The sequence below is a fragment of the Pituophis catenifer genome, unplaced genomic scaffold, assembly GCF_029215685.1.
Source record: "Pituophis catenifer annectens isolate HBS135680 unplaced genomic scaffold, rPitCat1.0.hap2 SCAF_1, whole genome shotgun sequence".
Classification (NCBI taxonomy): Eukaryota; Metazoa; Chordata; class Lepidosauria; order Squamata; family Colubridae; genus Pituophis; species Pituophis catenifer.
The window spans coordinates 152,274,337-152,297,183 of record NW_027256881.1 but is presented as its reverse complement, the minus strand read 5'-3'; the positions used below and the strand labels follow the sequence as shown (position 1 = coordinate 152,297,183).

At 35.9% G+C, this 22,847-nt stretch overlaps 1 protein-coding gene across 1 annotated transcript in view; it reads right to left on the bottom strand.

Moving 5' to 3' along the window:
- MACROD2 (mono-ADP ribosylhydrolase 2) overlaps window positions 1-22,847 on the bottom strand; it is a 1,150,264-nt gene that overhangs the window by 425,497 nt on the left and 701,920 nt on the right. The window contains exon 8 of the mRNA XM_070956490.1: window positions 7,161-7,234. Within this exon, the coding sequence (XP_070812591.1) occupies window positions 7,161-7,234 (74 nt within the window). The remainder of the gene's footprint in view (window positions 1-7,160; window positions 7,235-22,847) is intronic.

Sequence of the window (22,847 nt, the reverse complement as noted above, 5' to 3'; positions counted from 1 at the left end):
TGCACCATAAACTGCTTGAATGTATTTTGTACAGTGATCGATTGTCTTCTCTTCTAATGTTGCTGTGTTCTGGTTCCCATGAAGCCTAGTTTAGATGATGCTTACATACCAAATGCATCTAGAGAATCAAAAGGTATTTAAATATAAACATAATTCTCCAAAACTAAAGCATCCAGAAGCCTTAGAATCCATGCAGATGCTCTCTGATCTGGTATTACATTTAGAGAAGATCATATAGGCTTAGACTGAAATCTTTGAGTACTGGGTACTGCTTTCATGTTGGAAGCACTGAAGTCCTTTGAATACTAACTGTACTAACTGTAGGATGTTCACTAATGACTTGTCTTGTGGGCTCTTCTTATTAGAACTCTGACATAACAGCAACAAGACAATCCTTTGAACTCTGAAGTTTTTTTCTACTGATACAGGTCTTCAGTAAGGTATCTAATAAAATAATGTCTCCATTTCAGAAATGCAAGTATGATCCGGTAAAAATAATAACACGAGCTCTTCTGAGAGAAAACTGAACCAATGGTGAAATTCAATTTTTTTAAAATACCGGTTCTGTGGGTGTGGCTTGGTGGGCATGGTGTGGCTTGGTGGGTGCGACAGGGGAAGTATACTGCAAAATCTCCATTCTGACCCCACTCCGGGGGGAAGGATATTACAAAATCTCCATTCTCACCCCACTCTGGGGCCAGCCAGAGGTGGCATTTGCTGGTTCTCTGAACTACTCAAAAGTTTCATTACCGGTTCTCCAGAACCTGTCAGAACCTGCTGGATTTCACACCTGGACTGCACCCTTATTTCTTTTAATTAATTAAATGTTAATACATTAAAAAGTATTGTTTAATTAATAATTATTATAGTTATTTTTATTATGAAATGGCTAATTGACCAACAAGAAGGGATGTTTTATCATGTTTGATAGACACGTGTGAAAGTTAGAAAATTTTGGACTCAGTTTTATATATAAAATAATACAGAAGATTTTAAAGATTCATTTACAATTGAAATAAGAGATTTCTTCTTTTCAGCTTGATGGATAAGCAGCTGGGGAAAAAATTATAAAACTTTGTCTATATATACTGTATAACAACTGCAGGGAAATTATTTATATGCACAAAGGTGGAAATATTTGACTTTACCCCAGTGGTGAAATCTGAACCTGTTTACTACTGGTTCGCCAGCTGCACATACGCGCTACTGTGCTGCACGATGGTCGGAACCTTTTTTTTTTTACCTTTTAAAAACATTATTTACTACCTATTCGCTGGAATCAGTAGTTAAAAAATGCTTTAAAAAAGTAAAAAAAAAAGGCTCTGACAATCACAGCTGTGCTGCGCAATCATCGGAACCTTTTTTTTACCTTTTAAAAGCATTTTTTTACTACTGGCTCGGTAGAATAGGTAGTAAAAAAATGCTTTAAAAAAGTTTTTTAAAAAGGCTCCAGTGATCGCGCGGCACAGCTGTGATCGTCGGAGCCTCTTTTTTTACTTTTTTAAAGCAATTTTTACTACCTATTCGACTGAGCCAGTAGTAAAAAAATGCCTAAAAAGTTAAAAAAAAAAAAGTTCTGACAATCGCGCGTCGCTCAGTTGATCATCGGAACTTGTTTTTTTTACATTTTTTTTACTACCAGTTCGGTGAACCAGTAACATTTTTTACTCCTGATTCAGCTGAACCGGTCCGAACCAGTAGCATTTCACCCCTGCTTTACCCCCAATAGAAGAATGGATAATTAAGAGGATGGAACTTGCAAAGATGGCCATCGTGATTGCTATAATTAAAGATAGACATTATCTAAGTTTAATGATGATTGGAAACCTCTTATTGACTTTTTGTGTGTCATGAGATAGGGTATTGAAGATTAGAAAAAAATACTTTTTTTCTTTTTTCCCTTTTTTCACTCCAAATATTAGTTCTTGCTGCTTTTTGTTCTGTAATTAAAATTCTAATAACATTTTATTAAAAAAGAACAGATTATTTGAATCATTTAAGTAAAAGAAGAGGAAGAAATTAGTGGATGAAGGCAAGTTCGTGGGAAGTCCTACTAAATGAACATGAATTATCTTTAATATAATGAAAAGATGTGTTATATATTAAGATAACCTTTTTAAGTACAAAGTTGAAAAAATACATTTTTTCCCATTATTGACTAAAGCTAGATGACAGCAGGATGATGGCTGATTTTCACTTCAATCAACAACTTGTGATTATTACTTTAATTAGAATATAGAAATAGAAGGAACTAATGTTCAACTACCCAGAGAACACTGCATTTAAAAAGAAATGCTGTGCTCTAATTTACTGATCCTTACACTCAAAACTGATTCAGTGACTGTTTATTGTTGCTACTAACATTACATAAATATTTACACAGATCCTTAATAAGAAGTAAAGAAAGTGGGTGGAGAGAGGAAGTAAACATATGCAAAGATGAATACAGGTAGTCCAACCAATTGTTTAGTGACTGTTCGAAGTTATAACAGCACTTGAAAAAAAGTGACTTATAACCAATTTTCACACTTACAACTGTTGCAGCATCATGTGACTACCTTTTGCAACCTTCTGAGAAGCAAAGTCAATAGGGGAGCCAGATTCATTCAGAAACTGTGCTACTAACTTAACAACTGCAGTGACTCATTTAACAACTGTGGCAAAAAAGGTAATAAAACAGGGCAAAAATCATTTAACAACTGGCTTGCTTAGCAATGGAAATTTTGAGCTCACTTGCGTTTGTAAGTCAAGGACTATTCTCTACTTAATTAAGTATAATGAAACCAAAGGTCTTCTAAGGAAAACGTTTTCTCCTCTTGTTTTCTAAAAAGTACGGTCAACATTTCTACTTAATGAGATGATTCAGAGATGAAGTTCCCTGCTGGAAGATGAAACATGAACAAAATTTCAAGATTCATTGAAACGAATGAACTGAACAAACCTGAGTTCCTTTGTGAGTATATTCTAAGTTCAAAAAAATCCTATCAATTACTATTAAGAGTACTTGTTCTTACTGTTATAAATAAATAATATCTAATAATTACAATTTGTTATTAGTATTAGCACTAATAAACATTTAAGTTCATTAATTCATAAATTCATTACTAGGAGCTGCCTATTTATTTATTTATGGCCCAGGACTAAATCACACTATTTAACAGAAAATTCAGAATGCCAGAATAAAAGGCAGAAACCGTGTAATGTTAATATTGCATAGATGGATCAAATAGCTTCTATCAGCTAAGGTTATAAATTAAAAAAAATGCTACTGTCCTCAAAACATGTGGCTATTAGTCATTAAAAAAAGAATACCATAATCTTCTCATCATAATGTACTTTTTCAGACTCAAAAGCAGGGGTCTTAGCTCTAGTAATTAATTAATTCGATATTTCTCATTCCATCTTTATGCTTTTTCTAACACAGCTTATTAGGAAAGAGAATGGTAGAACAGGTATATATGTGTATGTGTATGTGCTATCTCTGAACATATTGAATGTTCCACTCAAGGTTTTTTTTTACTGTCTGTAAGCATTACCATTGCTACATCAGTGCCTTCCCCCCCTTAGAATTCCTTATTGTAATAACCAGCTACGGTAATTAAACATTTCATTATATCGTATATCAAACATTCAACAATATCTGAAATAGTATTTACATATCTAGAATGTCATCCAAAGCCTCATGAGGGCTTCATTTTCAGTCTCTTAGAAATCACGTCAAGAAACTAACCTGGTCCTCTACATCAGAAAAGAAGGAGGAAGCTATGTGTTTCAAGCCTCCCTTCTAGAAACATCCAGGCACAAAGGCCAGCAATTTCTGTCTAAACAAACAAGTTCATCAATAACAGGAATGAGCTAGAAAGAAGTCTCCATTAATAATGGTCTCTTTTGGAAGAAATTGCCTTTTTTCTCTATCTTTCTCCTCCTTTCCCTTTCCTTGATCAATTTTGATTTTTTTAATGTGAGATTTAAAATGATTGCAAATATTTAGCAAATAAAAACCACCAACTGTAATTTTGTTCACTTGCTCTAGTAGCAAATTGATTTGAAATCTTTGTGATAGAGACATCTTTTTTGCTCATTGGCTTTGGTCTGTCATGAGTGAACAACGAGAGGAGTATTTGGAAAATGCCAGGTCAATGATCAACACAAGTCCAAATACAGCAATGGTACTAAAGCATTAAGCCAATATAGCCAGTTAGAAACCATAAGCAGTAATGGATAATAACATCAGCCAAGAAACAGATGAGCTAAATAAAATTTAGGTTGGGTGGCTGCACATAGAACCAAACCAAACTAAACCCAACCCAACCATTCCACATTTCTTGCAAGAAGTGGAAGCTAAGCTATTTTTCACCATTAATTTCAAAAGCAGTCAACTCTAATTCTAAGCCTTCAGTTCCATATTTGTATAATATAGTATACATGACAATGTGTACAATGTCATGCCATTCTGGATCTTTTTTACAGAATGCACATTTCAGATGGCAGCATCCAAAATAAGCACAGTGTGTTGCAAATATTTGTGTGAAGGAAATTACCATTGAAGACAGTAGCCCAAAATTGCCTTTTGTTGTAATATTAACATGAAGAAACAAGAGGCAGCTTCATTGACCTAATCACCAAACCAGCAACCTTTTACTGAATGGGCTTAACATGCTTTTCTCAAATTAATTTCTTCTGAGGGATAATTTCCTCTAGCATGAAACCAAGCCCTATTCTGTAATCTGAATAATTGCATTAAACCTTTGGACCACATTTTTAAAAAGTGAAAGTGTAGTTTACTGAAGATACAAACTAAGGTAGCTGCAGAAAATTAGTTCACTATTGCTGATAATTGCCATGCTTGTAAAATAAATGCAACATATTTTTGTACATACAATATACTGTTATTTACTAACTTCCAAATTTGATTTATTGCTAATTGCAAATCAGCAGACTTCAAACATGTTCAGAAATTAGTTCCACATCAGTTTATATTTTAAGACCACATTAATTTATAGAGAACAACTCATCATTTGATCTGTGGCTCCCCCCCCTTCCCAGTTTAAATTTACTCCACTTAAATCAGGAGCTTGTAATGTATTTCTACAGAAAAAAAACCAAATGTAGACCATCACAATTCAGCAGGCTTTTTGTTATTTCTAACCTGCTAAATTTTGTAATTAGCATACACTAACTTTTATTCTATACCCTTTAACGCTGTAAAGAACTTTACATTTTGTAAGAACTTTAGGTTCTTGTTCATTTGCAATGGCAATTCAGAAATAAATCCTAAATATATTTACTTAAGAATTGCTGACATCTGTAGAGCATATTTCAGATGCTTAATCTCATGCTCTTTTGAAAGCCTTTCCTGTCTTTTGAAATTTCAAAAGCCTTGGTGAGGAACAGCTATATTATTAACCTATGAAATATTTTTAAAATTTAATTTGGATATGTTAGCTCGCTAAATTTAATTTGAAAAATCTGAGCCTTTCTTTTTAAATGTCTGCCTTACTGTTTTAATCGTTTAAATGCTAACAATAAGCTCTGAATCCAAAGCAGTATGAAAAAAGAATATTTGTGAAGGTACATACAAGTGCTTATGGGTGTTTTAAAAATGATGTTATATTGTTTTTAGTTTTCACATTACAAAAGTGACTTCTGTTACCGGGCAGATTAGAAATAGAATTAATTAATTATGCTGTACTTTGGTAGCAGCACATACTAGTCTTCGTTATGGACAAAAATGCACAAATTCATACAACTCAATATATAAATTATTTGAGCAGTAATAATATTATTTAATGATTTAGTGTCATTCTTATTATTTATCAGTCTAATGAAAGTAGCTCTTATACATATGAGGAACATCTTACATGTGTGAATGGACTACTTTGGATTCAGTCTATAATCTGGTTACAATACTCCATTGTGAATTTTTGGAAGACATGGCCGAATAAAAATAAAATACATCAACTGGTAACTAAATAAATGTTTGAAAAGTCTACAAATAAAATGTATGAAGGTAAACAAGCATAATAGAACAGCAAGAAAAGTATACAGGCAAATGCAGATAATAATTAAAATCTAAATCATTTCATATAATACATTCAAATAAAATGGTTAAATCCCCATTTCATTTAAACTATAGCAAGATCAATACAAATGAATGTACTTCTAAATTATTCTAAATGAAACCTCTCATTCAAAAAAACCTGCAGTCCTACAGACTAGAAGCAAATTCCACTAGGATTATCATACCTGGGTTGCAAAAAAAAAAAAAAAAAAAGCGCAAAGACAAAATGACAGCAGAGAGATATCAAAAACACAAATTATTTACTACCATTTAACAGTCTTAGCAGAATGCTCGCAGCCCACATACAATAAACCTACATTCTTCAGAACTTATTTGTTCAATGGAACTTACTTCTGGGTAAATATGAGTAGGATTGCATTGCAAATAATTACAATCATCACAAAATTCACTGGTCGTTTCATCTATTTATTATGTCAGGATTTTTTTTTAGTCTCTCATCTCCTAATCCCCCAATACTACACTACATACAGTACTGCTGCATTAAATAATTACATTCTGAAGAATTTAGGTTTACCATTAGGATTACCTTTGATTCATCATTCAGTCATAACAAGCCTGAATATTTCAGGGTTTAATAGGTCCCATATTGGCACAGATGACAAACTTGGGACTGTGTGTAAAAGCCTTGGAAAGTGCCACAGACTCTTTAATATGTCATCTTATCAACATCATGATAATCGGTAATTGAGTTTAAACATGCTTAGAGTAAAACACATATCCACCATCCACCAAAAATTAAAAATAAAATAAATAAAATATAGGGACACTAATTACAAATAATAAATGAATCCATTAAAAAGAAAACAAACTCAAAGGGCAGAATCAATAGGCCACCAGGTCAGTTTTCTATGTTTCTATGTTTTTATCTAAAAGCTACAGAAGACTCTTCTTTCCTCCTAATATGGATGGCTTTCTATAATCTCTATGTATGTTTTATGTATGCATGTTACTGATTCTTTGACATCAGGGTATATTATTTACTACACATACTAAAAATCAATATTCCTCTTCTCTGACATTTCTTAAAGGCACACAATGAAGCACAAATCTTAACATAAGATCATGTCTATAACCATACCTCATTATCATTCTTGCTTAACCACTCCTTGATTGTGGTAAGTGCAATGACTGCAGCTGGCTCATTTGGAAAACCTAAGATCAGAAAGAAAATCAGTTATGTATATGCATACCTGTATATATCTTTATATATAACTGTATAACATATGTTATGATATATGTTCATTCATATTAGAGTCAGCACTCTTTTCTTAATTGATACTAAATTAGTAGCATTACCTGCTGTTTAGACACCACATTTATATATCCTATTTATATGTACTACCTTTATTTTTGTTAAAAAGTCTGTGGATGAATTAAATGCATTTAGTAGTCAAAATGGGTGTGATCCTAGGGACATAGAAGAAGAGAAAAACAAAAAAAAAGAAAAGAAAAAATTAAGAAGATAGTACTCTTCTTAACTGGCCATGACAAGCAACCTTTCTGTTTTATTTATCTTTGTCTTCAAGAAAAGAAATCAAGGAGGATAAACCTTTAATTCCCCCCTTGTTGCCATTTGAAAAGTTGACAGATATGATTAAAAGATTTGCAAGAGGAATTATTTTAGTGGGGATCCACATAACTGAATCCATGCAAATACTATTTTAAGAACTATATATTTTAAAAACAGCAAATCTAATATACCCACCATATATACTCCAGGTAAGTTTCTAATCCCTTCAGCAAAGTTTTCCCTGTCTTGATCCCCTGCCTTATTTTTCTATGCCTGTCTGATGATGAACGATATTGAATAGTATGTACTCCGAGAGTACCTAGACTGTATTTCAGTTGACTCAAATCTGTGGTTTATGCACTGGCTCTTTTCAAAACAAACATTTTTTTTTCCCTTTGGAAGGATGATTCACCTTGAAAATGTTAATATTTATACTACAGTGCCCTAGCTGAAAGCTATGATAAAGCAGCACATGCACATATCAAAATTCATATAGGTTGTTTATTCAGCTACATAGGAGCAATCTATAAAAAACTTTACAAATGTCAAAAGTCCGATAAGAAAAGCTCCTTCCTTCCTTCCTTCCTCCCTCCCTTCCTTCCTTCTAAGGAAGAGCTGAGGTGGCGCAGTGGTTAGAGTGCAGTACTGCAAGCTACTTCAGGTGACTGCTAGCTGCAGTTCATTAGATCGAATCTCACCGGCTCAAGGTTGACTCATCCTTCCATCCTTCCAAGGTGGGTAAAAATGAGGACCCAGATTGTTGTGGGGCAATATGTTGACTCTGCAAACCACTTAGAGAGGGCTGTAAAGCACTATGAAGCGGTATATAAGTCTAAGTGCTATTGCTATTGCTATTGCTATTGCTATTGCTATTGCTATTGCTATTGCTATCGCTATCGCTATTGCTATTCCTTCCTTCCTTCCTCCCTCCCTTCCTTCTTTTCCTTCCTTCCTTCCAATATACAATATATGTACTGTATGTGTATATACACACACATAGAGAGAATGAGAGTCAGAGACAGGGAAAATATTCAAAGGCAGCACTAAGTTAATAGTTCCTATTTTCTTCCTATGTTCCTTTCATTTTCAAGAGCGAGTAGGAAAATTGTCTTGATCTGTATTCAGAATTAACTGTACAGTACAGTTTGGGAACGTGGCTCAAGTGCTTCTCAAAGGCGCTAGCTTACCTTTCAATGAGTACTTTGTGCAATAGTAACAAAATCACTTGAAAAGAAAGTCTAATTGAACGGCGCAGCAGTGCAAAAATGGAGAGAGAAATCTTGCCTAATAAGAGCAGCTGGAGAACTTTCTACACCAATAGGTTGTGGTCCTTCAGTTTTTTAACAGTATCGATCCTATTGCCACATATCAAAGATGTATGCATTGTATACAACTTCCTACTCTGCTGCAATAATTTCTTAAAAGATCCTATGCTAACAATCTCATTCATACATGCACACACACTCATATTCAGATACATATACTGTACATACATATATACATTCTATATATATATATATATATATATATATATATATATATATATATATATATACATATACATAAAGCCAAACAGCTTTGACATTTCGAATATTCCTGATCTATTAAAACTGGATCAATATCTTAAAAATAGGAGGAGGTCGCAGAAAGGATAAAGCATGCAAGAGCCTAGTACAGACAATTGTGGAATGTTCTGTTCAGGATATTAGTTATGCGATTAAAACTACACGGCCAGTTTGCCAACTATGTTCACAGATTTTTATTTTTGAGCCGCGTTATCACTTACAATGATATGGGACTGTTCTTTTCCACTATGGCTTTCAGCAAAAAAGCAATCTTCATAAGCATGTGGGAATCAATTTAGTTGAGTGAAATGAACTTGAGGAGTCTCACAGGTAACCAATTGTTAAGGGGAAGCAGCTCAGACAATTCTGGCTAAGGGCTCAATTTTGGAAAAAAAAATAAAACAGGTAAATGTAATAAGAGAGACCCTAGCTTAGTTGCTGCAGCAAGTATGCCTTTAGAATACTAAAAAGGAGGAAAGCACAAAGAGTCAAGAGAGCATTAGCCAGAAGACAGAGACAAGTGACACACCAATTTAAAGGAGATCCATCTGACAAAGTCGATGTTATTTACACCCACATATCTACTTTCTTTCAGGAATCTGGCCTTCCAATTTTAAGCTGAGCCCATTCTCTCCTTCCAAAGCCAAGTAATAACTTTCATTAGAGGAGTCAATATATCATCAAAGATCCTAGCCAAATCCATCAATAGACAGATGCCAGAAGGCCATTTTTCCATTTGCTATAAAAATGGGGATTGCACCTCCTGGCTTTGTCTTCAGCTGCACATGTTCATGGAGTTATCTGCCCTGCAAAATTTCATATATATGCAAGCCATGCCCTGAAAATATGAAAGACAAAGATCATAAAATGGCTCCTGTGAACAAAACACATTGGTGCATGAAAACTGAGTGGAGCCAACAGCCATGGTCATCCTTGCTGTATCTTAAACCATATCATACAATCATTTCTACTGTTAACAAAAACATAATCTGCAAAAAATGATAAGGCTGCCAAACTGCTTTCCATGGTCAGATATTGTGCGTCTGGATTGTAAAATGCAAACATAAGCTTTTAGCAGGAAATTCTAAAATGAAAAAATGATGACTATAACTTGCTTTCTTTTTTAAAAAAAATAAAACACCACATTTTCATAGAATGTAGAAAAATGCCACCGCCTTGTTTTATTGATTTTTCAGGTTGCATGGAAAAACTGGAGTTCTATATTCTCATAGATATCTGCTGACCAATAAAACCTGAGTGAAAATTTTTGCTTGTTTTATCAGTTAATATGACACCCCATCCTCTTCACCCACCCCCAAAACCCCTTTAACAGATATTCAAGTACTCTATGATGTACTTCAGGAAAATGGAAACAGGCTATTTCTGCAAGTATAGGAGATTAAATGGAAAATTGCCAGGAAAGAGATTCACTCCAGTGCAATTTAATGACCACACAATGGAAGAATAGCATTCTTTGGCAAGTTTAACTGTGAAATCTAGTGTTGCCTAAAAGCCGATCTACCGCAGTAAACAGGTATGGATTGGTATTTGCTAACATAATCCATCCGGTGAATCTCTTCTGTTTTTCTTCATACTTTGTTGCTGTTTCTAAAAACATCTCACTGACCTTAATATAATTGTTTACATGTCTTTATGTGCTACACAATATTTTGTTTTCAGAGCAATTCATACTGTAAAATGAATGCACATCAGCAAACATTCATCTAGGTCTCAGTTAATCAGAAATGTAACTAAATTAGATAATTTCTCTATGAAATTATGATGGCTGGAAAACTGTCTAGCAATAGTTCCCTTTCCCTTTCCTTTTTTATAAATAACCAAATAGGAAAGATTGCAATTTTGAAGAAATATTTAAAACTAGAAATGTAATAATTGGTTCTTTTAACAAATGTGCAGAATTGAAACATGAAAAATAGAAAAATGCACTTTCAGGCTGCCAATAATATTCATGCTTGTCATAACTGAAGGACATGATCATTATTGGAATGCTGAAATCAAGCCGCCCTTGATATAATGTGGAAAACAGAAGATTTTCTTTCTCCAAGTTCATTTGAAGAAAAAGCTTGACAGTGAACATAAATCTTTTCTAACTAATGTTACTAGTAATGGAGGTGTATTCAGAAAACCCTTGAACAACTGTAGGACTCAAGCCTTGAATGTGATGTTTTGATAATTGCATCACAATCTATGGGTTAAGGTATAGAAAGATATATAAAAAATCAGGATGATGCATTTTAGGCAGAACTCAGCGTAGACGGGCCTAGAAAACTGTAAATAATTATTGAATATGATATATACAGTACTATAGGGACTTCACCCAGTAAAATCAATACTCAAGCATCAGTAAAACTAATATTCAAGAAACACTGGAAATGTGTAACCCCGACCTCATAATTTAAAAAAGTGTTCCACTGGAGGTGCATTTGGCAAAAGGGAGGAGGTAGGAAGGCTTTGCTCTAGTCATTTGAATTATTGTTTTTATTAGCATTGATTTAGTACACACTTAATCTGTATAGTGCATCAACTGGAATATTGAACGTCAACAATCTTCCAGAAACTGCCATAATTCACTCTTACAAACATGTCGCTGTTTAATCTTAGGTATATTAGCATAGCCGAGTGCTAATGTTTACTACACCAAAGTTGCTAAGTGATGTTCCCAAGATCTGCCAGGTGGGTGGTGAAATACGTTTATATGAAATCAGTGAATGAAATAGAATTATTAGATTTTGATAAGTTCTTTGTGGAAAAAACAATTCGCATCTCTCTGCTGCACCATTCTGTACATATTACTGCTTCTCAATACTGAGACCACCATGTTGTATCTGCCTAGCTGCTTGACAAGCCACGAGTGTAAGACAGCTATCAATAATTATGTACCTAAGGAAAAAAAAACAATATTAAGGAGACAGCTGATATGTTGATGACATTTATACAACACACTAAGATACATCGTGGTAGAACTAAATCTATCATCTCTATTCAGTCCATGGATCAGATCTTAACTATAATAAGACCTGAAGACTTGGCTGTTCAAACAAATAGGCTGAATCTGACTCCAGGCTTTATTATTTACTATTAATTAGTTATTTGGTTTAAAATGGGATTTTATTGTACTTGTTTCTTAACTTGTGTTCGCCGCCCTGAGTCCTTTGGGAGAATGGCGGCATATAAATACATGTAATAAATAAATAAATAAATAAATAAATAAATAAATAAATAAATAAATAAATAAATAAATAAAGTGTAACTTCATGGTTCGCTATGAGTACTTTAATTTAGCATCGTCTAATGTACCATCTAAATCTAGTCTGGTGGTTTGCTAGACCCTAGTATTGGTCTGCTTGACATAAAGTTGCAAGAGTAACTGCAAAGCAGATCCATTCAGGTGGGGGGAGCAGCAGCAGCTCCAATATTCCAGCTTCTTTCTCATCCCCAGTGGTATAAAATTTAAAAATTGCACAATGTGGCAAACTTAATTATATCCTGAGAGTTCCCTATATCAATGTTACAGAAGACGAATTAAATTAATGCATAGAGGTTGGGTTCATCAGTTTATAGACAAGATCTTTATGAATGCCATCTCCAAATTAAGGGGAAGAAGAAGCACCTACTCATTATCTATTCTGCACAGCCGGTACCACTGATTTACTTTGGGTCCCTTGACTTCCCATTGTCATCTAGAGTATTAAAGATAGCAATTAATCTAATCACCTGTATAGACATATAATCATTTTTTTAAAAAAATAGAAATGCTATTGGAGTCAACCAAAAGCTTATGACATTAATCATTTTATTTCTACAGTAATCCATAACACAACATGTGATGCTCATAAGAACATGAGTGCACCTTTTCACTTATGCTACCATGAAACTAATCCTAAGAGTGTTACTACAGTAATATGTGTCAATTACAAATAGCAGTCATTGAAAATTATATCTGCCATGAATTTATGAGAAAAGCCACCTTGTAATGGTGAGAAAGACCTTGGGAGATTAGTCAAAGAGATATTGCGAAGGGAACAGTCAGATAAGAGACAACATAATCCATAGCTAGATAGTGGAAGGGGCAAGAGGCTCAGAAGAGACCCCTCCCTAGTCTCTCAGGCTACAAAGGAAATGGCGGAAGTGAACTGTACTCTCATTCTTGCAAAATTCTGTCAATGTAGTTTTACTATAAAGTAAAATTAGCTCATCTGGTTGTGATTTCTATTTACTCCATGAGGCTGACACATCTGTCATCCTTAAATGTATATTCAAGTTGGTTGGTTGGGATAGATGTTTTATTTCATATTTCTTTCTTCTTCCGTGCTAATATCCCTTTGCACATAAACAGGACTACCTGACAGGAAGGTTGTTAGATCCTCATTCATCCTCCTCTACCTAGATAATCTTTCCTAATAAATGCTCCCTGATCTCTCTAATTTTTTATTTTTATTTTATTTATATGCCACCCTTCTCCGGAGACTCAGGGCGGCTTACAATGTGTTAAGCAATAGCCTTCAATCTTTTGTATATTTATACAAAGTCATCTTATTGCCCCCACAAACTGGGTCCTCATTTTACCTACCTTAGAAAGGATGGAAGGCTGAGTCAACCTTGAGCCTGGTGGGATTTAAACTTACAGTAATTGCAGACAGCTGGTGTTAATCACAATGCTTTTAGTCTGCTGAGCCACCAGGCTCTATTAATATCTATTAATTACATCTATTAATCTCTCTAATTTGAATTTGAATTTTGGTCATTCAAATTAAGTAGCATAAATCCTAATCAATTGTCCTTGTTCTAGTTAATGCTCTTCCCTGCTTGTTTGTGGCTAACTTACTAGATGAAAGTCAGTGTATGAGATCATATAGCATCAGGAATCCTGACTTTCCAGTCTAGCCTACACCCCTGATATTTCCAACTCTGCTACACTTCCTAATCCAGACAAGGTCAAGCAGATGCTGCCACCTGCTGTGACATCTCTTTTAAATTATTGTTTTTTTGGTCTATAAATAAGTAAGTTGAATGTGAATTTGAACCCTTATTCAATAAATCTTTCTGTACAATTGGATTGGGGATCTGAATTTCTTTGCATTTGTAAAAGAACATCTTCTACATGCCTGAACCCATGGAAACATTTATTCTAATGAGCTACCTTTACCTTAAGGAAGCAGCTAAGGCACTCAGAGTCTCAGTGAATTGGGGGCCAAGAGAGTAACGTGAACTGTTTTGGCTCTTCATTTTCATTTACTGTTAGTATATGTGAATAAGACCTATATAGGGTCTCACAGCATGAAGGGAAAGTCTTAAAAACTTCCAGAGGACATGTTAAGATCAGAAAGGATTCTAGGGAGAAGCAGCTGAACAATGAAGTTTTGGCTGCCAGTTAAAAGATATTTCTAACAACTAAAATAGTTTAGACAGTTATAGTGGCTGTTGAAGATGGCCTTTTGATCTATTGGTTTCTAGCTAGAATAAAGATGATAGGTAAGCATAAAATGGACTGATCAGTTTAAGTTAATTAAGAGGTATGAGATGTTGAGTGAGGCTGGGAGAAGACTCACTTAAGAGGAGTATGACGTATTGTGAGATAGCAATAACAATAGCACTTATATATCACTCCATAGTGCTTTCCCGAATTCTCTAAGGGGTTTATAGACTCAGCATATTACCTCCAACAATCTGAATCCTCATTTTCCCAAACTCAGAAGGATGGAAGTCAACCTTGAGCTGGTCAGGATCGAACTTTTGACTGGGAGCAGAGTTAGCCTGCAATACAGTATTCTAACCACCACACCACCACAAATATTTGTCTAGATGATCCAAAGGATTAGGGTTGAAAGTAAACAGAAAAAGAAGAGCAAAGATTTACCTTTCTGAAAATTTGTAAGCAGTTACTTATCAACTGTTCCATTTGAGACTGGATGATAGAATGCCATTGCAGGCACTGGATTAATACCAATCAATTTTGTAAACCATTTCCTTAAAACTATAGTAGTAGATAGGAGCGAGACTAGTAATTAGGGACATATGGGTAAATATAAATAATAGTGTTTATAATAGACTCAAAACATATAGTAAATAACAGCTTTGTCTAAATCACTTTATCTAAATCACTAGGACAGAGAATTTTTTAAAGAAAGGGATTATAAACTTTTTTCCCCTCAGAATTCTATGACATGTGCCTTATCAGGGAATATATTGCTATTTCCACATGAGTGAACGAAGCACCAAGGGAAAAGAACAATGGAGAGATGAGTCTAAGCCTCTACTAGATATGTCCAAAAGGATCTATTCACACCATCAGAAACCTTGCTTTTCCAGAGTTCTGAACTAACAGAATGCCAACCCCTGAAATGGCGACAACTCCAAACGCTGTCTCAGGGTTGCCATACCTGGGGGACGGATCCCTAGCACAGAAGGTGGGTGGTGGGAAGACCGAAGCCTCACAAAGCCATTTGAACTGTGAGTGTCAGCAGTTGTGGGCAGCAAGCGAAACCAGAGCAGAGGCAACAAACAGCTGATCCTGAGTGACTGCAAGCCGGCCAAAGGACAGCTGATTGGAGGAAGGCTGACGAACAGTTGATTGGGTCTGCCGGAAGGCTGGGTGCAGTTCCAGCCTTTATACTGTGTGCCGAGATTCTTGCTCAATAAACTATTGGGAAAATGCAGCGAGTGGCATCCTGATTTTGGTTCAGGTCCATATCTCGGACCTTTGAGACAGAAATTATAAGCAAGTAGGTTCCATGGAACTATATACAGCTAAACTCCGCAAACTGAAATCAACTCTTGTTTTTGCATTTATTTTGTGCACAAACCCAATCTTTACTCCAGGTGTATCAATTAAATAGGTCTACAATATATCATAAAATATTTCACATCTCAGTCTGAAAGTCACATAAAGTGAAAATAGTTAAAAGACCTGGTTAAATAATGACATAATCTGGAATAATGGAGGTCAATTTGATATAATGGAAAGATGGTACTTGATACAAAAATGTTAATTCAGCCTTTGCAATAACAGTTAAAATTCCCAATCTAAGAAGTGGAAGCAAGTTCTGTCCCTCCAAAATTGTATTAGTAATTTCTAAATTATAAAGGTATTTATTTGATTTGTGAGATTCTCTCCACTGATGCAACCTCAAAACCTTCTCAATGAGAAGTCCTGCATTACTAGGGACTGAGCTGCCACGGAGACTTTCATAGGTAGAGAAGCTTCTTTGATTAAGACAACCTCACAAAATGTATCAAGTAGATATCATCAGTGAGAAGAGTGGGGCTTTTCCCAGATACTCTGTGGTAAGTTTTTCTTTTGTTAAAAGTTGTACAGAAATCTGCCATTTTAATGAATAAGAATTCAGAACAGATTAGGAAGATCAGTAGGAAAAGGGGAGTACAGCAGTGATGAAATCCTCTATGGTTTGCCACTGGTTTGCTGCCTGCGCATCTGTGGTGCGCGCCAAATGTGTGCTGCGCACACGCATGCACAGTGCATGCCAAATGCACACTGCACTGTGCATGCACACTGCATGCCAAATGCACGCTGCACACGCACATGCACATTGCGTGACAAAGGCACACTTCATGCAGAAAAAGGAGTCTTAAGAAGATAAGTAGAACAGCGAGGGGGGGGACAGCTGTGCCACGTGATTTAGATTTGCTAGCAAATATAAATTGCGCAGCACAGCTGATCATCGGAAATACTGGTTCGGATGAACCAGTAGCTTTTTTTTACCGGTTTTACCGATAGCTTTTATCACTATCGGTTTGCCCGAATTGGTACGAATCGGTAGCATTTCAGCCCTGGAGTACAGGTAATCCTCTTTAGAGACCACAACTGGGACTGGCAACTTGGTCATTAAGGGAAACCAAAACTGTGTTTAGTTTTCCTTTGCTTTACAGACCTGGCAAGGTTGTAAATCCCAGGACTGCTCATAAAATTACTTTTTTCATCACTGATGTTATTGTGAATGAGAACTACCTGTATATTTAGAATAACTGCCAGAAGAGGCAACTGCCTCAAATTACTTCACAAAGAAACCAGCTGTGGCTCCTGCAACACTGCAGGATATTACTGCACAGAATAGGTATACTGATGGTTTTTGAAAGCTGCCATTTTCTCTGACTACATAAGTAAATTCTTCCTGACTAAATTCTTGCAAAAGAACAACAGATTTCAGAAAAGCTTACAAACACAATACTCTGGGAGGAAATTATCTCTCCAGCAACATTGACCACATCTTATAAATGGGAAATCTTTGGGAGGTCTTTGACAGTTCTTCAACTAATTATATAGCACTTCATACACTTTGATTATGGCTTCCAATAATCTTTTTTTAAAAAATCCTTTTGATAACCTGATGCTTTTGATGGAGTAATTTGAAACTGCAAGTTTTAAATGCTGTGTCATGGATATTTAATTATATCTTCCTGGGAAGGCACAAGGAAAACATCACAGTAGTGTATATATATACACTACTGTGTATATATATATATATAGTATATATATATATATATATATATATATATATATATATATATATATATATATATATATAGTATATATATATATATATATATATATATATATATATATATATATATATATATATTAAAAAAGCTAATAAAATACCAATATAGTATAAAAGCAATGCAGTATAATCAATAAAACATCAAATAGCCTGTTGCTTTCTAACTATTGCTTTGCACTGCCATTTTAACTAATAAAGAGATGTGGGCATGAAAACTGTTGAGGTGCAAATACCTACTATGTGGATGCATAAAGACAAACACAAAATGAGTGGTATCCTATGATGTTCTTCGACTAATGGAATTTTTATCCTCAGTGGAAAAAAGATGGGACAATTTCAGCCTCCCAAATTCAGCCAGCAGCGTATGCACAACCTCAACATCTGACCTAGGCTGCTGAGAGATTCGGAGAGGAGAGGAGAGGAGAGGAGAGGAGAGGAGAGAGGAGAGGAGAGGAGAGGAGAGGAGAGGAGAGGAGAGGAGAGAGAGGAGAGGAGAGGAGAGGAGAGGAAAGGAGAGGAGAGATGCAATCTCCAGGAGACATGCTGAAGTATATATAAAATCCATTCTATAGTTCACTTATGGAGAGGCAATTATTATGGATGCTCTATTTTCCAGGTTACGTTGCTTTGAGATATTATTTTGAGAATTATTAAAAAAATATTTTGGAGTTTCAGATAACATGGGAGATATCTGTTGACATGTGGATAAAATGCATGAGTTCTAAAAAAATATATTAACTGTGTATGCTACTACTCCAATGAACTTGAACAACATTTATGAGCCTCTCACGTGTCTGTTTTACTCCATGTGAGATTTAAAGCTGAAAGCAAATGATCATCCTAGGGTAACTTTATGATCTTCCAGGTACACTAACATTCCACTCTGTGCAATGATGTCCTAGCAAAATTTATGGTGCCATATCTCTCTGACGTAAGTCCAATAAAATAGACTTGCTTCATATGTGAAAAGAGCCACACGAGTGCCATATTCATATAACCCAAGAATACCTGGGGCTTTCTTAAGTCTTGAAAAGCTGATCCACTTGTCTACTGACTCAGCTCATGCTCCAGAGGAAATGCTACAAAGAAAGTTCATAGCTTTTCTGCCAAGCAGCAGGACAGAAGATTATTATAAAGAGTAATTCTGGCTTCATCCCATCTCTGCTGAGGGATGTGCCTCCTGTAGGGAGCACTAAATGGGATGACAGAGCACAGCAAGACATTCGTGCTAAAATGCAAAACTCTGCAAAGGGGCTGAAGGCTAGCCTAGTGGCACTGTGCCTTTATACAAGGTTGTAACCTTGTATAAATGATCGTTGATTGTACACAGCAAGTCACCTCTCTAGAGTGACCCAACACAAACAGTGGCCTGGCTAAAAAATTCATAGAAGTGAGCAAGTGGGAACAATTCTGCCTTCTGCCTTCCTACAGGAGTTTTTGGTTATCGGCCAATGCTGGGAGGAGGAAGCAGAGATTATATTTCCTATCTTCACCATGTTACTCATTTTCCATGGTGAAGTAGAAGCTTGGAGATAATATAATAGTAAAGGAGAAGGTCATTTGCTGTTTGTTACTGGAGCCCTACCAAGCTTGATGGCTTCTAACTTGTTTCATATCATATCATTTATGGCTATTTCCCATAGAACAATTCTTTCTCCACCAACCCAAACCATGCTGTAAAAGATGGTGATATTTTGGCAAAGAACTTTTTGTTGCAAGTGTTCTGAAGCTGTGGGAGAATTATCAGGTTGAAGATTGCTCAGATACAGCAGATTTTAAAACAGAATGCATGTCTGCTTTTTTTGGTTTCCTGAATAATAATTTTGTCTGAGTTATATCTGCTGCAAAATAATTTTTTTCTGGATTATTGTTCCTACTTTTTTATTATTTATTTTGATTGGAACCCATTTCTAACATTAGAAGCTTTGTGTGCTGAAATAAATAACCCATTAAATTCCAGGAATTTTTTTTAATTTATTTTTTTTGCAAAGCTCAATCAAAGATTTCTCCAGACAGAGTTGAAGACTGAGATGAACAAGCTATGTTAATTGCAAGATACATAATATAACCCTTTTCTCTTATTAGTTAAGGTTATTATTATGTTTTTATGCTTCAACCACATCTAATTTCTGAACCGTGCTTCTTTTCTTCCTGATGTCAAAATATAGGAAAAGCAATTTAGAAAAAGGTCCAAAATGGTAGTCAAGTGTGAAATCACCATCATATATTGAATTGAATAGCAGCAGGATTCTGGCTTCATTTCTGTGTGAGATCCCAGCAAGGTTAAACATGTATTTGAAACTACTGATTTAAATAATAAGACTCTCTTGTTTTTTATAAAATAAACACAGGAAAGTCACCATCCTGGTTTTCAAAGAGTAATACTAGGAATGAGGTTTGAAGATAAGTAACCTAACAACTTTTAAATATTCATTTACATCATGACTATTTTTAGCTCTGAAAAAAAATAGTTTTCAAATTTCAAATCTCTAACCACAAAGATAATTAAAGGCAACATTTTAAACTCAGAATTGGCTGTATGCTTATCATGAGATCAGCTGCTTTCTTTTTCTTTATAAATACAGTTTTGAGGAGACAATTATATATGAGAGAAGGATTGGATACTTTTCTCTTGCACTATTACCTCCAAGAGTTCTTCTGGAGCTTGATGATGCTATTTGCTACAATGACCTCTTCAATAGTACTTACTATCTAGAGGAGGAGGATATAATTTTCTATAAGACCTAGAGAAAATAATTACATTTCCTGTGGAGAATGATCTGGATCTGCCCTCCCCCAACAAGTTAATCCATGTCTTACTTTTGTGAATCAAATGAAGAAGTCATCATAACGGCATTGATGATCTCTGGAGGGCTCAGGACAGGGGGTGCTCCTCTGTCCTGGTCCTGTTAGATCTCTCAGCGGCTTTTGATACCATCGACCATGGTATCATGCTGCACCGGTTGGAAGAGTTGGGGATGGAAGACACCGTACTATGGTGGTTCTCCTCCTTTCTCTCCGACCGGTCGCAGTCTGTGTTGACAGGGGGATAGAGGTCGACCTTGAGGCCCCTTATATGTGGGGTGCCACAAGGATCGGTCCTCTCGCCCCTTTTGTTCAACATTTATGTAAAGCCGCTGGGCGAGATCATCCGTGGTTTCGGGGTGGAGTACCACCAGTACGCTGACGACACCCAGCTGTACATCTCCACCCCAGACTACCCCAACGATGCCCTTGAAGTGATGTCCCGGTGCCTGGAGGCCATACGGATCTGGATGGGGAGAAACAGGCTCAGGCTCAACTCATCCAAGACCAAGTGGCTGTGGTTTCTGATGTCCCGATATAGTCAGCTGGTGCCATCACTGACTATTGGGGGCGAATCATTGGCCCCCATGGAAAGGGTTTGCAACTTGGGTGTCCTCCTGGATTTACAGCTGTCTTTAGAAGAACACTTGACGGCCGTGACCGGGAGGATTTTTCATCAGGTTTGCCTGATCTCCCAGTTGCGTCCCTTTCTAGATCAGGACTCCTTACGCACGGTCACTCATGCCCTCGTCACCTCTCGTTTGGACTATTGTAATGCTCTCTACATGGGGCTCCCCTTGAGGATCACTCGGAGGCTCCAACTGGTGCAGAGTGCGGCTGCGCAGGTGGTGACGGGAGCGACGTGGCGCTCCCATGTAACACCTCTCCTACGCGAGCTGCACTGGCTCCCGGTGGTCTTCCGAGTGCGCTTCAAGGTTTTGGTTATTACCTTTAGAGCACTTCGTGGCTTAGGCCCTGGTTATCTACGGGACTGCCTGCTACCACCAATAGCCTCCCACCGACCATTATGCTCCCATAGAGAGGGGCTCTTCCGGGTGCCGTTGGCCAAACAATGTCGACTGGCGGCCCCCGGGGGAAAGCCTTCTCTGTGGGGGCACCTACTATCTGGAATGAGTTCCCCCCGGAGATACGGAGGATCCCGGATCTGCGTACCTTCCATCGCGCACTCAAGACTTTCCTATTTCATCAAGCTGGCCTGACCTAAGTCTCTCCCTTTTTAATGGAAATTTTAAATTTGGTTTTAAATTATTGGGGTTTTAAATTTGTTCAGCCAAATTATTTAATTCATTTTATTCTATTTTAAATTTTGTATTTATATGTTTTTATTCTATGGCTGTTCACCGCCCTGAGTCCTTCGGGAATAGGGCGGTATACAAATTCAATAAAATAAAATAAATAAATAAATAAACTGATTCATAATAGCATGCTCCAGAGAGACAATGCATATAATTTGTGTACACTGGAAGATGTATAAATGCAATTATACATAAATATTGTGATGGTAATGGTAAGAAATGAAATGGATTCATCCATTCTTATTAGCTATGTTTCTTCCAATATCCCAAGTTTATTTACTTATACCATTTATTCTATATAGTTTTTTTTTAATTTAAGAGTTTGATTTTTTTTCCAGAATATCTTGTACTCTTCTATTTATTATTTTCATTTGCTGTTTCCATATATTTCTGTTTAGTCAGGAAATGCTCCCCTTACTACTTTCCTCTGCCTTTTCCTTCACTGTCTTCCAATTTAAATTGTAAAACATTCTTATAAGATCTGATAGAAAATGCCTTGTTATAATTTATCATTGCAGGTCTTCATAGATTACATATTGATCAAACCAGACTATTTAAAAAGTTGATGTAATTGTGCAACTGCAGCCAGAAATCTCTTTTGTATGTTTTAACCAACCCACATACTGCATGAGCTCATGCAATTGGCAATCATTAAAAAAGTGAGAAAATTGAAGTGAAATAAGCACATACTATAGATTAAAGAAAGGCTGTAAATTAAAACAAGAAAAAGTACATAACTAACAGTTCAGTATCAGTCTTTAATATCAGTTGATAATAAAACGATTGTATAAATCTGGAGGGAAATTCATACAAAAAATGGAATATACATCACTATACATTTTTCTTTGATTTCTCAGGAAACCTCTTGTCATACCTCTGATTGTCTTACCTATTGGTCTTGCTTTTAGGACCCATAAAATTTTAATCTTAATTAAGATTATGACATTTCCTTCCCCCTCCACCCCATCCCCCAAATTCTCATTTTTAAAAATTAGTTGGATAGCTAAAGAAGTTTCATGTTATCACCTCAGT